The following is a 16,253-nucleotide window of genomic DNA, read 5'->3' on the forward strand; positions in this document are numbered from 1 at the left end:
AGGAATGCAACTGGATGTTCTGCTCACTTTAATAGTATAGAACATAACACGTCAAGTCTATATTGCAGTACAATCAAATGTCCAGGCCTACCATAAGAAATGGGTCACACTGTCAGCACTCTTGTAAGCCAAAAGAATTCCTAATTTCCCTCACTAGCATTCTCTGTAGGGGAGCCTGTTTGACCAGTCCTATGATTCTGAAAGCAACAAAACTGGCAATAAACTTAAAGCTGTGTTGAAGCTGTCAAGAGCAGCAAAGTACATTTCAAAGATTTGGCATTTTAAAAATACTTAGTGAATTTCAAACAGGTTTGTATGCTAAATATTTGCTTCTATGCATGACTAAGATGATTGAGGTGATCATTTATGCTAATGCTGTTTAAGAACACGTATAGTCTTTTAACCTTAATACCGAAATGAGCTATTCCATTATTATTAATTTTTCTATAAAGTCATGCTGTAGTTCACCTATTCTTAGAGTTTTAGTTCTTAGATACAAAATAACAACCAAAATTCAATCTAAAAGCAACTTCCATAGCATAGCAAGAGCAATTTGGATAAGCAACCTGCATTACCTACAAGTCCAGGAACCGAAAAACAATGAATTGAAGAAAAATTGCACACACACACACTTGCCTTTCAATTCTTGAGTTAACTTTTAACTTCAGGACCTGAGGTTACTATGGAAACCTTTTGGTGAACTACGTCTGAGAACCAGCTCTGGTTTTTTATGATTTAGGCTGGTGATACAGCACAGATTTCCCTTCCCGTAGCTCTAATACTTGCAGACACATTTCAGATCTACACACTAGTCTTTCCCAGGAAATGTGGGTCAGGTACTGATCACATAGGTACAAGGCAGCACTTGGTACTTAAAAAAAAAAACAACAAAAAGCAGAACAAAAAAACCCATACAACTCTCCTACACACTTTACACTCCAGAGAACTTCTCTTTACCTCTCTTAAAGGGTAGTCCCAATGCTGAGAGCCTGGGAGCCTTGCCAAAGGGGACTGAACTTGAACATCCTTTGATTTGTTGTTTGGTTTCTTCTTTGGTATACGAAACTGAAAATAGAGGATGTTACACACATGATAAAACTAAATTTTCCGCTGGTGCTATGAGCTGACATACTGCCAGATACAAAGTTTTCATAATCATCAGGCAAAATAACAAAGTTGCAAGCAAAGCACTGACCTGTTACTTTAACATTTATGATTTATGATGTTTCATCATAAATCACTGTCATTCTACCAGGAGCTGGTTTTAACAGATGAACATCAAGAAAAAAACTAATCTTATTTCATTGATTTCACAACAACCTCAAATACGTGCCCAACAGGTGAGAACAAAACCGATCTACTGTTACTCTGTTTTCTAGGCTCCCTCTAACTTGCTAACACTGTAATTTAATCTTCACATCTCAGCTTGAAGAGTGATCAAGAGAAAACAAAACAGCTGAATTACACGTTTGCTCTCAAAAAATAAAGAACATTTATCTTGTCATAGTACTAATGTTTTAATATGGTTATTTAGCAACAGTATACTCTAACGTCCTCAAAGTAATATTACCTGTTGTCATTACCAACTTCATCAAAACTAAGTATTGAAAATAAAGAATCATACAGTTGTTTGAGTTGGAAAGGACTTCTGACGGTTATCTAATCCAACACTCCTACAAAAAGGGACACCTACAGCTAGATCAAGTTGCTTAGAGCCCTTCCATCCTGACCTTGAATGTCTCCAGATGGGGTATTCACCACTTCTCTGGGCTACTAGTAATTCTTAGCAATTTGCCAATACAAGAAAAAAAATAAAGGTTATTCTCAAGTTGATTGAACACATTAAACAAACTCAACTAAACGTAAGAGTGGAAATGTTGACGTTTCTCCAGGCATCTTGAGGTGCAAAATCACAGGCCGCAAACAGGACTAGACTCAAATGCATTAGGTATGGAATGTAGTGCTGATATCTTTCAGATAATTAAATGTCAGCCCCAAAAAAGGCAAAAGCTACTCCACACGATGGCTACTGCAAAGCGCATTGTAAACTTTCTTTGCAAGCTGTCAGGCAGCCTACTTTGCAAAATGAAATTACAAGTAAGCATTCTAGAAAAGTGTGAGGCCAACAACTGAGTTAACACAGAAGCTTTATTCATTAGCTGCGTGCAGTCCTTCAGATCATAAAAGAAGCATATTGCATCACCAATGAGATAATCCTTCAATTTTTCAATTTAAATCATGATTACTCTTATTCTCTATCCTCCTTTGTATTATTTTTTTTAAGTGAATTACCAGGTCTGAATTTCCATACAGTATCTCAAACTGCTTTTGATGTTCAAACAGTAGGGCCAAATATAATATCAGATGCCTTGAGTTATAAAGGTCAAAAATATTACACATAGGCAACGCTTCTAACATAAGCATCTCCAATTTTTTTGTTAAGAATGTCTGCAATAAGAGGTATTTTGCTGTTTGGAGAAATGGCTTATAAACTTTAATTGGTCAGGATGTTTTCTTCAAATCCGTACATTAATGGCGAGGTATCATTTTCTTTTTTTTAAAAAAACTCAGAAACCACCAGGTAAGCAACAGGCTTCAAGACTCCTCACAGCACAGAACTGTATAAAATTTAAGTATGTATTTTGTGTTATAGAGCTTCAGACAACTTCTATAATAATGTAACATTGAGAACAGGTAAGGTCAGAGTCAGAGAACAGAAATAGATGATCAGACAAAGGGACAAAAAGCAGAAAATACATTGATCAGCAAGATTTCCACCTCACTGCACCATATCCTCAAAATGTTTGCACTCATTAAGATGTTTGTTAGCAATGGCTGCAATTAGCATACAGGACAAATACAAAGAAAAGAGGTAACCAACACAGGTCTGAATTTACATTAAGTGTAACATATGCAAGTTGCTTCAGCTTTCCCTTAACAGAAAGCAAATGAATCAACGCGTATGTGCACTTTGTAGATTCCTCATCTGAATCAGTAGTATTTATCTGGAAGTTCACACCCGTAGAAGCAAAAGTCAGAGAACACATGTGAACAAAGTGTTGTTTATTTCTAAAACACCAGACAGACCTTACCTGGATCAAACTAGCTGCTGTGCCTACAGTTTGTTTTCACTGGTGCCTCCATTGCTAGAAACTACAGCTAACATTTTAGGAAAAAAAAAAAAAAAAAACCTCTAGCATATGGATTCTTACGCACATCTCAGTAGATAACCAAAGATACAGCAGTTACGCAACTCATTCACTTGAGTATTATTATTAATAGGTAAATGTTACTTAGGTCTTAATATGGACTTGAAAAGTATTCACTTTATGTTAAATGTTAACCCTATATTGTATTAACACATTCAGCAGCAGACATTGCCATTGACTGCTGCTAGCATAAGCTAGTTCTCAAGAAAGCTGTTCCAACAAAGCAAAAGCAAGACCCCTGGAGAATGACTGGTTACATAAGTACAGCCAGAACACCCCAGGATACCCGTAGCCCGAAAGCTACTTACTGTAAATTGTAAAAGACTTACACTGACATGACTTGAAGGTGATGGTCTTCCTTCCATGACCTTCTCCACTAGAAAAGAAAAATATGTAATTATATACATACACACACAAAATAAGCTTAGCAATTTGTATTTCATTTATTCAGAAGGAATTAAGACTGCAGTAGTTGGCAACGAGCAAAAAACAAGAACATCATTTTTCAGGCAGCTAGCACAACAAAAGCTCATGGTCAGCCATAATGTAGAGACGTGTACTTCAGCAGCGCTCTGCATTATCAGTGTGTGCATACAGTCTCATTAACAAAGTTTTCTCCAGAACTTGTCTTGAACGAAGGCATTTACCCTGAAATGTATGTACGATTAAGTTACCTGCTTGCCAGAAAGTAAGTCAGTCTCTAATTATAAAGAGAAAAGGAGTCACAGAGGGATGTTTGTTACACTATAATAACTCTAATAATAAAGAAATGTAATAAAAGAATTTCTGTTAACCGATAAACTTCTTCCTCACTGGAAGAACAGAGCTTCAGAACCACAAGCGTTCCAAGCCATTTCTTCCGTTTACAAATACTCTTGGAGGCATAGAGAGGTCATAAGACCTTCAAACCTCACACCTAACTCAAGAAGCCTAGCTCACCCTTTAAGCCTGGGTAGCTTTGTTTCGGTCAGCAGTTTTTCAGCCCTAAGGTGGAGAAGAGCAGCGTGTGTAGGCTATGTAAGAGGGCCCAGCTACCGCCTAGCCCTGTGCCTGCCGTGAGAAGGCACACAACGCCGCACCGACAGCTCCCGGCCAGCCTGCTGCAGGGCTGAAGGACAGCCCCTCACAAAGAGCAGCAACGCCGCTGCCCGGTGCCGGCCGCTCCGCCGTCCTCCCTTGCGGTTTCGCGTTCGTTGAACGGGGGGGGTGACGCAGACGCCCACCCGTCCACCGGAGCCGCGGCTCGCTGCCGCGTTCCGTTATTCCCCCCCGATCCCACCCACCCCTCAGCGACTAAAGGGCTCCTGGAGCACCGCCTGCGGGGCAGACGCCAAACACACAGTGCAACCCCTCCCCAGCACCAACCGCTGTGCCGTTGTTGTTGCTTCTGCCGCTCGCTAAGGCCCCGCCACCTTCTCCTGCGCAGCTCCCCCAGCTACTTCCGGGTAGGGCCCCTCCCGAGCCGGGGGAACCGGCCCCGCCTGCTTAGCAACGGCTCCCCCAGCGGCAGTCCCGCAGTGCAGCTCCACCTTCGGCAGCTGTGGCCGCGCTGGGCTTTAACTTTCTCTCTCAGCCCGATAGGAAGCGGGGAAAGCAGGTGGCTGCTGCGCTGTGACTCGGGTCAGCCTGCGCCTGGTGAATGGATGAGTCGCACGAACAGCGGTGCGTCTGGAAATACAGCGGGGCTGAAGGATGTAGCGCTAAAGGAAGAGAGAAAATTGTCAACTCTGTGGGAAGACTAAGGAAAACGCTGGTTGTTTGGTTGTTTTTAAGTAGTACCTAACCAAACGAAACGAACTTTAAATTGCACCTTGCCGATCCCATTTTACATCTCCATTTCAGTCAGAACCCTGAAGGTGGATTAGTAACTTAATTACACCTCAATTTGCACTGCTCCTCCCCCAGTATCGCATATATATTGCAGGAACTTCCACAGCCCCTTCCTCGCTCCCATACTGAAACCTAAAAACTTCTGCAGCTGTGTAGACTGAGTTTCCTCTAGCTCAGCATGTAGTAGGGTAACAAGCTCGGCTGATGCAATGGTTTCCAGCTGGTGGCCTTGGCAGTCCTTTTATATAAAGACAAAGATCTTTTTTTTCTTCCTAAGGCTGCTGCAGAACTGTAAGTTTGGTGTGTGGTTTTGTGAAGTAATACCAACTCTTTTCTCTGCTTATTAATGTAATGCTTTTATATCAAGCAGTAGGAAGCTGTGCAAAGCTGGTTTTAACAATTCTTTACTTACATGCAAAAGAGATTTAGCTTTAACTTCTGTTCTGGTGTAAAATACAAATGTAAGATGTTAGCTTGGAACTATCTGAAACACTTGAGATGACCTTAGCTGTCAGCAAGCGACGTATTTCACAGATACACCTAAGACTAATGTACATAAAGTAATGGAACCTGAACTAATGTGGAACTTATTTTCTTCACGCAGAGAAATTGCCTACAGTCCCAGAGTCAGAAAGATTTTTGTCTAGGATAATGGCAGACTTTACAGGAGAACATATGGTAGGTAACGTCGGGTCTTGCTAGAATAAGCTCTCTTGAACAGCAAATCTCCAAAAGAGTATACTTATGGTTTATACTTCAGTAATGTTTATAATGCAACAAATTCTGCACGAAAACTAACTAAGCTTGCAGGTGAAACATTTTAGAGTCATAGAATCACCAAGGTTGGAAAAGATGTCCAAGATCATCCAGTCTGACTGTCCATTTGCCACCAATATTCCCCACTAAACCATGTCCCTTAGTACTACATCTAAATGCTTCTTGAACACCTCCAGGGATGGTGACTCACTCACCTCCCTGGGCAGCCCATTCCATATCTTTCAATATGAGCAGAAAAAAAGAAAGGGAAACAAGGGGAAAGGGAAAGAAAGTTCTTTGTGTTTGTTTGTTGTCTTTCTTTTTCTCCCTGACAGTAATTTTTTTAATCAAGACCGTGATTGTAAAGTCAGCTAGAATACACACCCTTGAGTACTGCATTTGTATATAGACAACATAGCACAAGAAGCAGTCAAAACTGATTTAGGATATTGACTTACCAAAAAGAAGTAAATACATTATGCAACTGCATCTAAAATGATATATGACTGCTGATTTTTAATCCTGTACATGGCCTTTCAGGTATAAAATCTGTCCTCCAAGCTGCTTATGTTCTAAAGTGCTGTTCATCAATACTTCTAACTTATTCCTTGCTACTACTAGTTGGTAGTAACTTGCTATTCATAATGTGCTGGAAAACTGCAGCCTCCAGTCTTTTAGGAATGAGGAAAAAGAGACAGAATTGTTGGATACCATGATAGTCTGTAAGGAAACTGTACTTACCTTTACCTGTTTGTTGTAGAACACTTTCTCTGCACTTCATGTTTCTCCACAGACATCTTTCCTTACACCATGTGCACTTTTCTTGAGCTTCCATGTATGATGAAAACAACATAGATGTGGGAAGCTTCCTTTTCACTAAGTATGATTTTTCTGTGTGTGCGAATTGCCTGTGTTTCAGTAGTGTGGCTACCAGACTGTTCTTTCATCTCCTTTGTACCTTTCCTATCTTCCTGCAGAACGAAGGAAACACAGATTCACATGTACTTACCATTTCTTTAAGTTGTTTCCATTCCAAGAAACTGGCAGAACAGTGAGTGGTTTATATATCATAGAAAAGGATTTAAAAAGCAACAACAACAAAAAAAAACATTTTATGTGGAATTTATCACAATAAATACATATAACAAAGGAGAAGGGTAGAGTTTTCTAGCCTACTCTCTATTAATCAGAAGACAGGAATGACCCTAGAAAATGATTTAACATCTGACTTAATGGAGATCACTCGAAGGGAAAATGGCTATGCTGTTCCTAGAGTAATCGTCAACTGGTCACACAATTTGAAAAATTACATGATGGTCTCCATTTTCAGCTTTAGTAATCTTGCGGAAAAATTGTGGCATGAACTCCCTTCTTATTCCTGGATCACACTGGCTAGTTCTGTCATTTATTCCATAATTTCCATGTTGCAAGTGCTTATAAGGATGAACTAACAAGTGGAAAGGTTAATATCAGTGTACTGCTCTTGCGAATGGAATCTGGCTTTACAAGCAGATGGTTTACTACAGACCACCAAAAACAATGAATGCTTTGTGTCTAACCACTTTTAAATATTAATTACAGTAAGCATGCTTTATGTAACTGTTGTACGGTGGTCTATTATTACACTGACATAGTTTTCTTAATTCGCAGTGGTTACAAACAGGACATGAACTAAGCTTGAGGAAACTAATTGAGGGTTCAGATTATCAAGAGGAACTGAAGTATGATTTTAATGCAAAAGGGGAACTGAGGCATCTGGATACAAATGAATCTTTTGTTTTCAATTACTACAAAAACACCCATGAGAAGAATCATGAACGCTATCAAGTTTTGGGACGTGTGATTACCCAGTATGTTTATGAGCTCCTTGAAAGGGTCTGCACACTGCAGAAAGTTTATATTCCTTCTGATGCTACAGAGCATGAACCAAGAAGTTTCTTTTTTATGAGTGAGAAAGCACTAACAAGTTCTTCTAGCATAATTGTCCTTCTTCAGGACCGTGGAGTTTTTCATGCTGGCCAGTGGGGGCAGAAGACAATCATCAGTGAGGGCCTGTACCATGGAACACAAATACCGTTCATCAAAATGGCCCTTCAAAGCCATGGGGGAGTGATTGTACTGAATCCCAATGACAATTTTGTTGACTTGAAGACTGAAAGGGAGAAGCTAAGCTTCTCTACCAGAGAAGAATCGCTGACGTCTATGCATTCCTGCCAGTGCATCCCCAGGCGGTGCAGCAGTAGCCCTGAGGAGCATACCATGTATGTATGGGATCATTTCATTTCTAAAAGCGCAGCCAAGAATGTGGCCTTCATTGCCCACGGCTATGGTGGTTTGGTGTTCGCTGACCTGCTCATGCAGAGAAAATGGGAAGTGATGAATAAAGTGTTCTCTGTGGCATTCATCGATTCCATGCACAACATACAGCATCAGGCTGGAAATGATCCACAAATACAATGGTGGATACAGAAATACTGCCGTGAATGGGTATCAAACAATAAGCCTCTAGGTAAAGCTGTGGCTTCCCTTGTCAAAGTGAATTGTCCAACTGTCTCTGCTGGAACTGAAAAGTATTGTTTAGCACCTTCCTACTGCCTGCATTCCATCTTTAAGTATCTGAACAGCATGCTGAAAGCCAAGGCCACAACAGCCTTTACACGTTCGCCTATTGCAACCCGAAGCAGCAAAAGAAAGAAAGTTGGTAAATAAAGGTATATTGACTTCGGTTTGATAGTAGTCTCTTCATAACCACCCCTGCAGCTAAGGTCCTTCACTATGGAGAGACTTAAAACTGTAAGTTTGAAGACAATTTGTTTTTGAGAAACACAAAAATACAAGTTAACCGTGAGGAAAAAAAATGCCTTCTTGAAAGCTTTAGGTCATATCCCTTCAGCTAGCTGTGAAATTTAAAGCTGTACTAAACGAAGATGTTAATGTATATCAACACTTGTCTGTATATTTTTTTTAAATGCACTTCCTGCAGTGACAGCTTTATAATTAGACTAAAGTGATCAACAAAATTCTAATTTCTTAAGTGCTTTGTTTTCACTAAAAGGACAATTCCGGAATATACCAAGTATGCAAATTTTCATTTTTAAATCCAACTAAATCAGTGAGACTACACAGAGTTGCTGTGGTTATAAAACATGCTAGCAACCTACAGTTATCAAACTGATACAAGAGAACGACACAGCTGTTTTCTCTCAGCTGTCTTATTTTAGAAGTGGGAAACAGTTTAAGTGCCCATACTAAAGGTTTGCAATTTATTCAAGGAAAAGGCCAAATAGTCTTTAAAACATACGTAAAAGAAACAGCTATTCGGAATTTCCAGTTTAATTGTGTGGGAATTAAAAGCAGTCCATGTCTGCAAAAGAGCTTTGAAGGCTAACACTACCTTGTCATACATCTTCAGATCCTATCTCATTAAGAAAAAAATAATTGCTGAACCATAACATTGGGTACAGAAAACAGTGTCAAATTCCCTTTATATTATTATTTTCATCTGTTTCTGATTTTAGTAATTTCTGACACTGTCTGAAAAAGCTTTCATACCATTATTCAGTCATGGTAGAAATATGAAATTTGATGGGAAAGGCACAGTCAGGTAAGTGCTTTCAGTAACAACTGCAGCTTTTTACATATAGCTCAGCTAATATCAAATTTGAATGGAAGTAGTATTGAATAGACATTTAATGGAGTGCACTGCTGTTTAGTTCACTTAGGAAAACTGCGCTTATGCCATTAGTATGCATACAAGCCACATGTCTGTTCTACAGCTGCTGGTCAGCATGCAACTCAAAGAAAAGTCACTTACATGAATTCTAAATGTTAACAAGTAGCTTTATTTGTAAGAGAAGTACTAAGTGACAGAATGTCTGTCTTCAGAAGGAGACCAATATGATCCTTCACCGTAAATGCTCAAAGTGTCCCTCGGTGTCAGCGGTGGTTAAAAATGCTCAAAGAAAAAGCATATCTAGAATATCTACCATTCCCATAATTCTTTAACTCAGGTCAGCTCACTAAATTCCTTGGTAAAGAAGGTCATATTTAGGAATGTTACTGGGATCAATAGGACTTCTCACAATGAGCTTTCCACGCATGGCACCACGGTAAATCACTTCAATCAGATCTATAAAGTCTTGCTTTGTTTTGAAGCTTCCTACAAATTTGGTATGATCTGGAGACCTAAAAATAAGCATAAAAAAAAAGAAGTACTGTAACACTGAAACATTCAAAACAAAAACAAAGACAAGAAAAGGAGTATAATGAAATTAAGGATTTTGACTTGATGATTCTGAAAGAACCACATAGGTAATGGCATAACCAAGTCAGGAATATACTATGACCTGATATCCAAAGTCCAAAAAGGTGCAGTGTTAAGTCTAAGGTTTTAATAATATTCTATTTTGCAGAGTCAAGCATATTTCACACCTGGTACCTACTTATTACGTCAGAGCATATTTCAAACTACTTTCTAATGTTATGTACTTCTGCCTTCTCACACAGTTATCGGTACAGATGCTGTCAACACCAAAACAGTTTTCAAACATGACCTCCTGTAGACAAGGTAACAGAGAGACTGACTGTTAATTACTGCAAATGTAACAGACAATATCAGGAGGGATGACATACCCATAATCAACCTTCATGTGTTGTCCATTGAAGAAAAATACAGTGGATGGAATATAGCTGATGTCAAAATACTGGGTGTACACAGGAACCTTGTTCACATCCACCAGGTAGATGACTGCCATCTTACTTAGGTCATGAGCTGTCTTGGCAAGCTGACAAGAATGAGGCAGACAGAGAAAATGGACTGAGGCACACGGGGGAAAAAGTAGTAAGCTTTATAAAGCCCATCTCCATTACATCCTATCAGTTTAAGCAGGGCTGGAATGTCCCATCTACTTCTAGCACTTAGTACACCCACAACAGTACACGTGCTTAACTGTCAAACTGTTTAGGGTATGATTTTGTGTTACATTTAAGTGTCAGCTGCAAGCACTACACCATCTTTATCAGGCACCCTATCACCCAAACACAACCTATGGCATTCCTCTGTGTACAACAGGTATACCTGGAGTGCTTGTTTATACTGGGGGTGAGGGGGAAAAAAAAAATAAAAAATATAAAGCTCTTACAATATCATCGAGCTGCAGACAGACAGCATCGTTATCTCTTCCGAACCGGAGGACCAAAACCTTCTCTGCCACGCTTTTTATGGCCTGATCCACCTCCCTCTTACAGCTCAGCTTGGGCAGCAGGAAACTCATCCTGACAAAGCGCAGCCTCCACCGGCCCCCTCTCCTGACGGTCACCGCAAGAAAAAAGAAAGGACGACAAAATGAAATTAGCGAGCCAGCCCGCTCGCGATAGGAGCCCAGACGCGCAGATAGACAGCCCTGGGGCTCCGATAGTCCCTGCTGGGCGGTGATCGCCGGAACGTCCGTTCAGCGCCCGCGGAACGCCGAAATCAGTCACAGGGCCCGGGCAAGAAAGCGCAGCGGACTGACTCCTCCCCGCTCATGCGCTGACCGGCATCCCCGCCCTCGCGGCGTGCAGGAGATGGCGGCGGAGTTCGGCGGGGCGTGTGGTAATCGTTAGCCGCGCCGTTCAGAGGAGCAGTCAGGTGGAGATCGCGCGGACGGGCTGTAGCGCGGGCAGGTGTGAGCCGGGCCGGGCCGCTGAGGGGCGGGCGAGAAGGAAGGCCCCCCCCCGCCGCGGGAGCTTGGGGTGCCCGCTCCGCTCCCCGCGGACGCTGGCAGCGCCGTGCCGCACAGGTGGCTGGGCCCGCGGCGCGGTGCTCCGCCGCAAGCACCGGGGACTGCGGGAGATGCGGAGCTGGGAGCGGTGAGCTGGGCCCGCTTCGCTTCCGTGGGGGCTGCTTGGAACTCTGTTTCACAACTCCTGTTATTGCTGTGTTTCCTTATGGGTGTGGGAGCATGTGCAGCCTTTCACCGAGGGGCTGCGTCTTTGCTCACCCCATGTCTTGCACTGCCCCTGCTTAAGTAGGTTTGCATAAGACAAGGAAAATACTAATCATTCTAAGGTATATTTCTTTTTTCTATAAACCTCTTACATTTAAAATTGAATTTGTATGAAATTAATGAAATTATGTATTTGATGTCCTTAGCTTTATGCAGTAATGCCAGCTTCACAGGCAACTTAGCAGAAAGAAAAAAGATGGTCTTCTGTTGTGTTAGTTACTTGTTGTTCCATTCCCATTTCTTTGCAGGAGGTGTCTAGCAAATCAGGTATGTAATCTCCTTTAGCAGGGATGATAATTAGTGTTCCCCGCCCCCCAGCAGTTGGCCTTAAGATCAATTCTGGTTTGGTTTATAGCACAGCCTCAGAAATCATGGAATTGTTAAGGTTGGAAAAGACCACTAAGATCATCTTAATTGAACCATCAGCCCCTCACTAGCATATGCCTTCTGTGTTCCTCAGTGCCACATCTACACAGTTCTTGAACTCCTCCAGGGATGGTGACTTCACCACCTCCCTGGGCAGCCTGTGCCAGTGCCTCACCACTCCTGAGAAGAAACTTTTCCTAATATCCAACCTGAACCTCCCCTGGCACAACTTGAGGCCGTTCCCTCTCATTCTATCCCTGTTATGTGGGAGAAGAGGCTGACCGCCACCTCACTATAACCTCCTTTCAGGTAGCTGTAGGAAGCAGTAGGGTCTGCAATCCTAGTTTCCCTCAGCTGCTCCTTGTAAGACTTGTGCTCCAGACCCCTCACCAGCTTCATTCTCCTTCTTTGGACACACTCCAGGGCCTCAGGGTATTTCTTGTAGTGAGGGTCTGAATGCTTGTGCTGCTAAGGGAGCCTGGAACAAGGGCCTCAAGGGATATAAGTGTTCCTTCCTTGGCAGTAGTGTTGGCTTTGCAAAACTATAACAATGGTAGTTCCAGTAGCTCAGTGACCTATTATATGGAAACATATAGAACAATTAAAACTCAGGCACTAAAATAAAAAAGAAATTAGGTAGGGATCTGGATGTGTTTTAAAATATTTTCAGTCTGCATGCTGCATTTCGCTTGCTTTTGTTGCAAAGGTCCCATTTGACAAATGGTAAAAAGAATGAAAATAAACACTACTTAGAGGTTGACTGCATTTTGAATTGTATTAGGTACAGCTGTTTTAAGCAGTAGAGCTGAGCACATCTGTTCACAACAGTGCCATATGTGTTGTTTCTAAGTACAGTAGAAAGGCAATAGTGGAAGCAGGAATTCTTAGTATGCCTCAGGAAGTAACTTGCTGTCTGTCAGTAGTAATAAGGATGAACATCTTGTTTTCTTCATGACTTCTGACAAGCTTTTTCCCCCTCTTATCTTATGCTTTTTTGCAGGGAAGTGTTTGAACACAGCACATGTTCAAGTATGCAGACTGCTAATATGCTTCTGAAAAAAATTGTAAGGTGTTCTGCCTTCTCATTTTCAATACAACATGGGTTGAAAAAGGATTTGTTTCCACTTAGTAGAACTCTGATTCTGTCACCTTGCCTGAAAGAGGACAATTCACGCAGTCCCTCAGGAAAAGTAGATTTAGATGCTTGGAAAGAAGTAATGAAGTCTGGGTTGCAGGAAGTCAGTGAGACAGTCTCTGAGCCTAAGGAGCTTTCCACTTTGGCTGCTGCACGTGAGACTTTGGAGATGTGGAGACTAGCTGGTAGACCAGTTCCTGAAAAAGTCAGTGAAGAACAGCTAAAAGCTTTTATGGAATGTCCTTCTAAATCGGCCAAAAAGAAGTATTTAAAATATTTGCATCTTAAAGAACTGTCCAAGAAAAACGAGAAAAGAAAGATGGAAGAGAAAAAGGAAAGGAAGCTGGAAGCACAAGAGAGAGCTTCAGAAACTGAAGAGCCCAAGAAGAATCCATTTGTATGTTTGTGGGCCAGCTCTATGGATAAAGCAAACAATTGGAGAGTTGCTCAGTCTATGATCTTTGGCCAGCCTCTAGTGTTTGATATGTCTTATGAAAAATATATGTCTGTCAGAGAAGTAGCAAATGCAGTGAGACAAATAGTATTGAGTGAAGGTTGCAATCGAAGATCTGTGGATCCATTCCATATTCACTTCTGTAATCTCAAAGATGACAGCCTGTATCATAAAGAATTTATCAAACATTACAGAGGGGCGTGGGACAAACTGCTTATCACTGTGACGGACCAGTGCTACACAGACATCTTTCCAAAGGATAAGCTTATCTATCTGACTGCTGATTCTCCCAAAGTAATGAAAACTTTTGATCATGATAAAATCTACATTGTCGGGTCTATGGTTGACAAGAGTATAAAAACAGGAGTCTCTTTAGCACAGGCAAAACGATTGGGGCTGGAGACTGCGGCCCTTCCATTGGAGAAATACTTGCTTTGGAATTGCGGTGCTAAAAATCTCACTCTGGATCAGATGATGCATATTTTATTAACCTTGAAAGATACTGGAGATTGGAAGAAGGCTCTGGAATTTGTTCCAAAAAGGAAGTACTGTGGCTTTGTAAACAAGCCGATACATGAACTGAAAAAAACCTTAAACTTGATCAACATACTTAAACTTGGAAAGAGACCGGAAGAATTACGAAAGCGATTTGCAAACAACTACTCCAAGAGGCTAACACAGAAATAGAGTGATGGAGAAGAAAATTATTTCACAGGCAAGCTATACCCTTGAATGCTCCAGTTTCCCGAGACTTCTGGGACTGTATTCTGTAATGACTATTTGTCACTAAAATTGCCTTTATTAGACTAGTTCAAAAGGACTTTTGTTAGAGTTTTTCTTTTTTAATGACCATGTTATTGGGGCTGTTTGAATTTATTCATGCACTGTTGAAATTATGTGAGAGAAATTAGATTACACTGTTAAAAGAGTATAAATCTGTTCAGTTGAGTCATAATGGGCTAAAGGTGATTGTAAAGGTGACTGGGAGTCAAAGGGACATGGCTGACCTCTTTTCAGTGGTCTTTGGGGACAGGACAAGGGGAAACGGCCATAAACTTGAGCATAGGAAGTTCTGCACCAATATGCGAAGGAACTTCTTCACAGTGAGGGTGACGGAGCACTGCAACAGGCTGCCCAGGGAGGTTGTGTGTTCTCCTTCTCTGGAGATATTCAAGACCGGTCTGGGCACCTACCAGTGTAGCCTGCTGTAGGGAACCTGCTTTGCAGGGGAGTTGGATTGGATGATCTCTAGAGGCCCCTTCCAACCTCTGCAATTCTGTGATTCTATGTAACAGAATATGAACTTTGGTCTCCAAGGAATACATCAGTGCTATGGGTTTGCAAATGGAGGCAATCCACAGTCTTATTCTAAAAGATTAGGTGAGACCAAAAAGAAGACACTTTTCCTTGTTACTTCCCGATACCTTTTTTTGTGTGTATATAAGTTGACATTTGACAAGGAATCATAGAATTGTTAAGGCTGGAAAAGACCACTAAGATCATCTAGTCCAACCATGAACCCATCCCCACTGTACGCCCACTAACCGTGTCCTTCAGTGTCACATCTACATGGTTCTTGAACACCTGTGGGGACAGTGACTCCACCGCCTCCATCAGCAGCCTGTGCCAATGCCTCACCATTCTTTCTGAATATCTGCTCTTCTAAACTTAATGTGAGTTTGGGGGAGCTGTAGGAGTTGCATGGTTTGTTTCTGAGTGTTCTGGGACAAAGGAAGTCCCAGTTAGGAAGGAATATCCCAAAGTTTCTTGAGCCTGCCAAAAAATACCTTACGCTCTTTCAAGTGACTTTTCCCTCTGAATGGCTGTGTTTTCAGTCTGTGTAGTGCATGTTTCCCAGAGCGCTGGAACTTCTGAGGTGATAAAGTAATCTGAGTGAATACTTAAGAGGCGCAGAGTGCCTTTTAACTTTTATGACAGCTGAATGTTCTTGGATCAATCTGCAGCTGCCTGTGGTCACTGTGGGGTGACGATGGGCACTGTAGGAACGGGAGGACCTTCTGGATGCCTTCACAGCAGTTAAAGCCTTTTGATTTCATCAGTTGCCTACCCTGAGGCTTCGAATTACTAACAGCAGGTAGCGGTTTGTGTCCGGGAAATGGAAGAACGGCGCGTTCTCGTGAGGAGAATGCTGTGACGACTGCAGGAGGGAGGAAGGCGGGATGACTTTGGCGCAGTCCGCAGGGCGTTGCTCGACTCGGCCCGGCTCTCGCACCCACCCGCCGGAAGTGCGCCACACATGCGCCTCCTGCAGTTCTCCCGCCCTCCCCGCACGGTTTCCGCTGTCGTCAGAGCCTCTGCGCCTCTCCATGGCCGTGGGAGGAGCGGGAGGCGGCGGGGCCGCGGCGTCGCGGCGCGCATGCGCAGCGCGGGAGGCGGAGGCGGGGGAAAATGGCGGACGGCAGAGCGGAGGGGGAGAAGGCGAGGCGGCCGCCGCCCGCAGGAGGTGAACGTGCAGCGCCTCTCGCCGCGGGCCCGTGGGGCGCGCTGGGACCGGG

The 16,253-nt window shown here is 42.3% G+C and overlaps 5 protein-coding genes across 29 annotated transcripts in view; 3 read left to right on the forward strand and 2 right to left on the reverse strand.

Moving 5' to 3' along the window:
- The window catches only part of SENP7 (SUMO1/sentrin specific peptidase 7), a 41,869-nt gene extending 37,188 nt beyond the window's left edge, over window positions 1–4,681 (reverse strand). For 5 of the 16 annotated variants that reach the window (XM_021400209.1, XM_021400176.1, XM_021400141.1 and 2 more), the window contains exons 1-3: window positions 4,575–4,681; window positions 3,539–3,585; window positions 958–1,065 (exon numbers count right to left, since the gene is read on the reverse strand). In XM_021400209.1, coding sequence (XP_021255884.1) covers window positions 958–1,065; window positions 3,539–3,574 — 144 coding nt within the window. In that variant the 5' untranslated portion in view covers window positions 3,575–3,585; window positions 4,575–4,681. Of the gene's footprint in view, window positions 1–957; window positions 1,066–3,538; window positions 3,586–4,148; window positions 4,430–4,574 lie in introns of those variants that run through there. The other 11 variants (XM_021400232.1, XM_021400202.1, XM_021400150.1 and 8 more) reach the window with 7 other exon arrangements.
- On the forward strand, window positions 4,739–9,473 carry LOC110400438 (putative protein FAM172B). Of its 3 annotated transcripts, none has more exons than XM_021400337.1 (3): window positions 4,739–4,871; window positions 5,644–5,717; window positions 7,446–9,473. In XM_021400337.1, the coding sequence occupies exons 1-3, from the start codon at window positions 4,853–4,855 to the stop codon at window positions 8,502–8,504; spliced, it is 1,152 nt and encodes a 383-aa protein (XP_021256012.1). In that variant the 5' UTR covers window positions 4,739–4,852; the 3' UTR covers window positions 8,505–9,473. The 3 variants fall into 3 exon arrangements, with proteins under 3 accessions (XP_021256012.1, XP_021256009.1, XP_021256019.1); XM_021400334.1 differs by lacking the exon at window positions 4,739–4,871 and adding an exon at window positions 4,936–5,339; XM_021400344.1 differs by lacking the exon at window positions 4,739–4,871 and adding an exon at window positions 5,173–5,330.
- TXNL4B (thioredoxin like 4B) lies at window positions 9,618–11,276 on the reverse strand. Its single transcript, XM_021400367.1, has 3 exons — window positions 10,937–11,276; window positions 10,428–10,579; window positions 9,618–9,980 (listed from the first exon to the last, which is right to left on the reverse strand). The coding sequence occupies exons 1-3, from the start codon at window positions 11,066–11,068 to the stop codon at window positions 9,815–9,817; spliced, it is 450 nt and encodes a 149-aa protein (XP_021256042.1). The 5' UTR covers window positions 11,069–11,276; the 3' UTR covers window positions 9,618–9,814.
- TRMT10C (tRNA methyltransferase 10C, mitochondrial RNase P subunit) lies at window positions 11,321–14,678 on the forward strand. Of its 7 annotated transcripts, none has more exons than XM_021400294.1 (3): window positions 11,326–11,424; window positions 12,031–12,049; window positions 13,149–14,676. In XM_021400294.1, the coding sequence occupies exon 3, from the start codon at window positions 13,180–13,182 to the stop codon at window positions 14,422–14,424; it is 1,245 nt and encodes a 414-aa protein (XP_021255969.1). In that variant the 5' UTR covers window positions 11,326–11,424; window positions 12,031–12,049; window positions 13,149–13,179; the 3' UTR covers window positions 14,425–14,676. The 7 variants fall into 7 exon arrangements, with proteins under 7 accessions (XP_021255966.1, XP_021255969.1, XP_021255979.1 ...); XM_021400304.1 differs by having other exon boundaries at window positions 11,334–11,424; window positions 11,929–12,049; XM_021400326.1 differs by having other exon boundaries at window positions 11,344–11,459.
- Window positions 15,837–16,253, forward strand: part of PCNP (PEST proteolytic signal containing nuclear protein) — a 9,829-nt gene continuing 9,412 nt past the window's right edge. The window contains exon 1 of one of the 2 annotated variants that reach the window (XM_021400353.1): window positions 15,837–16,201. In XM_021400353.1, coding sequence (XP_021256028.1) covers window positions 15,918–16,201 — 284 coding nt within the window. In that variant the 5' untranslated portion in view covers window positions 15,837–15,917. The remainder of the gene's footprint in view (window positions 16,202–16,253) is intronic. The other variant, XM_021400356.1, reaches the window with a different exon arrangement.

The sequence above is a fragment of the Numida meleagris genome, chromosome 1, assembly GCF_002078875.1.
Source record: "Numida meleagris isolate 19003 breed g44 Domestic line chromosome 1, NumMel1.0, whole genome shotgun sequence".
Classification (NCBI taxonomy): domain Eukaryota; kingdom Metazoa; phylum Chordata; class Aves; order Galliformes; family Numididae; genus Numida; species Numida meleagris.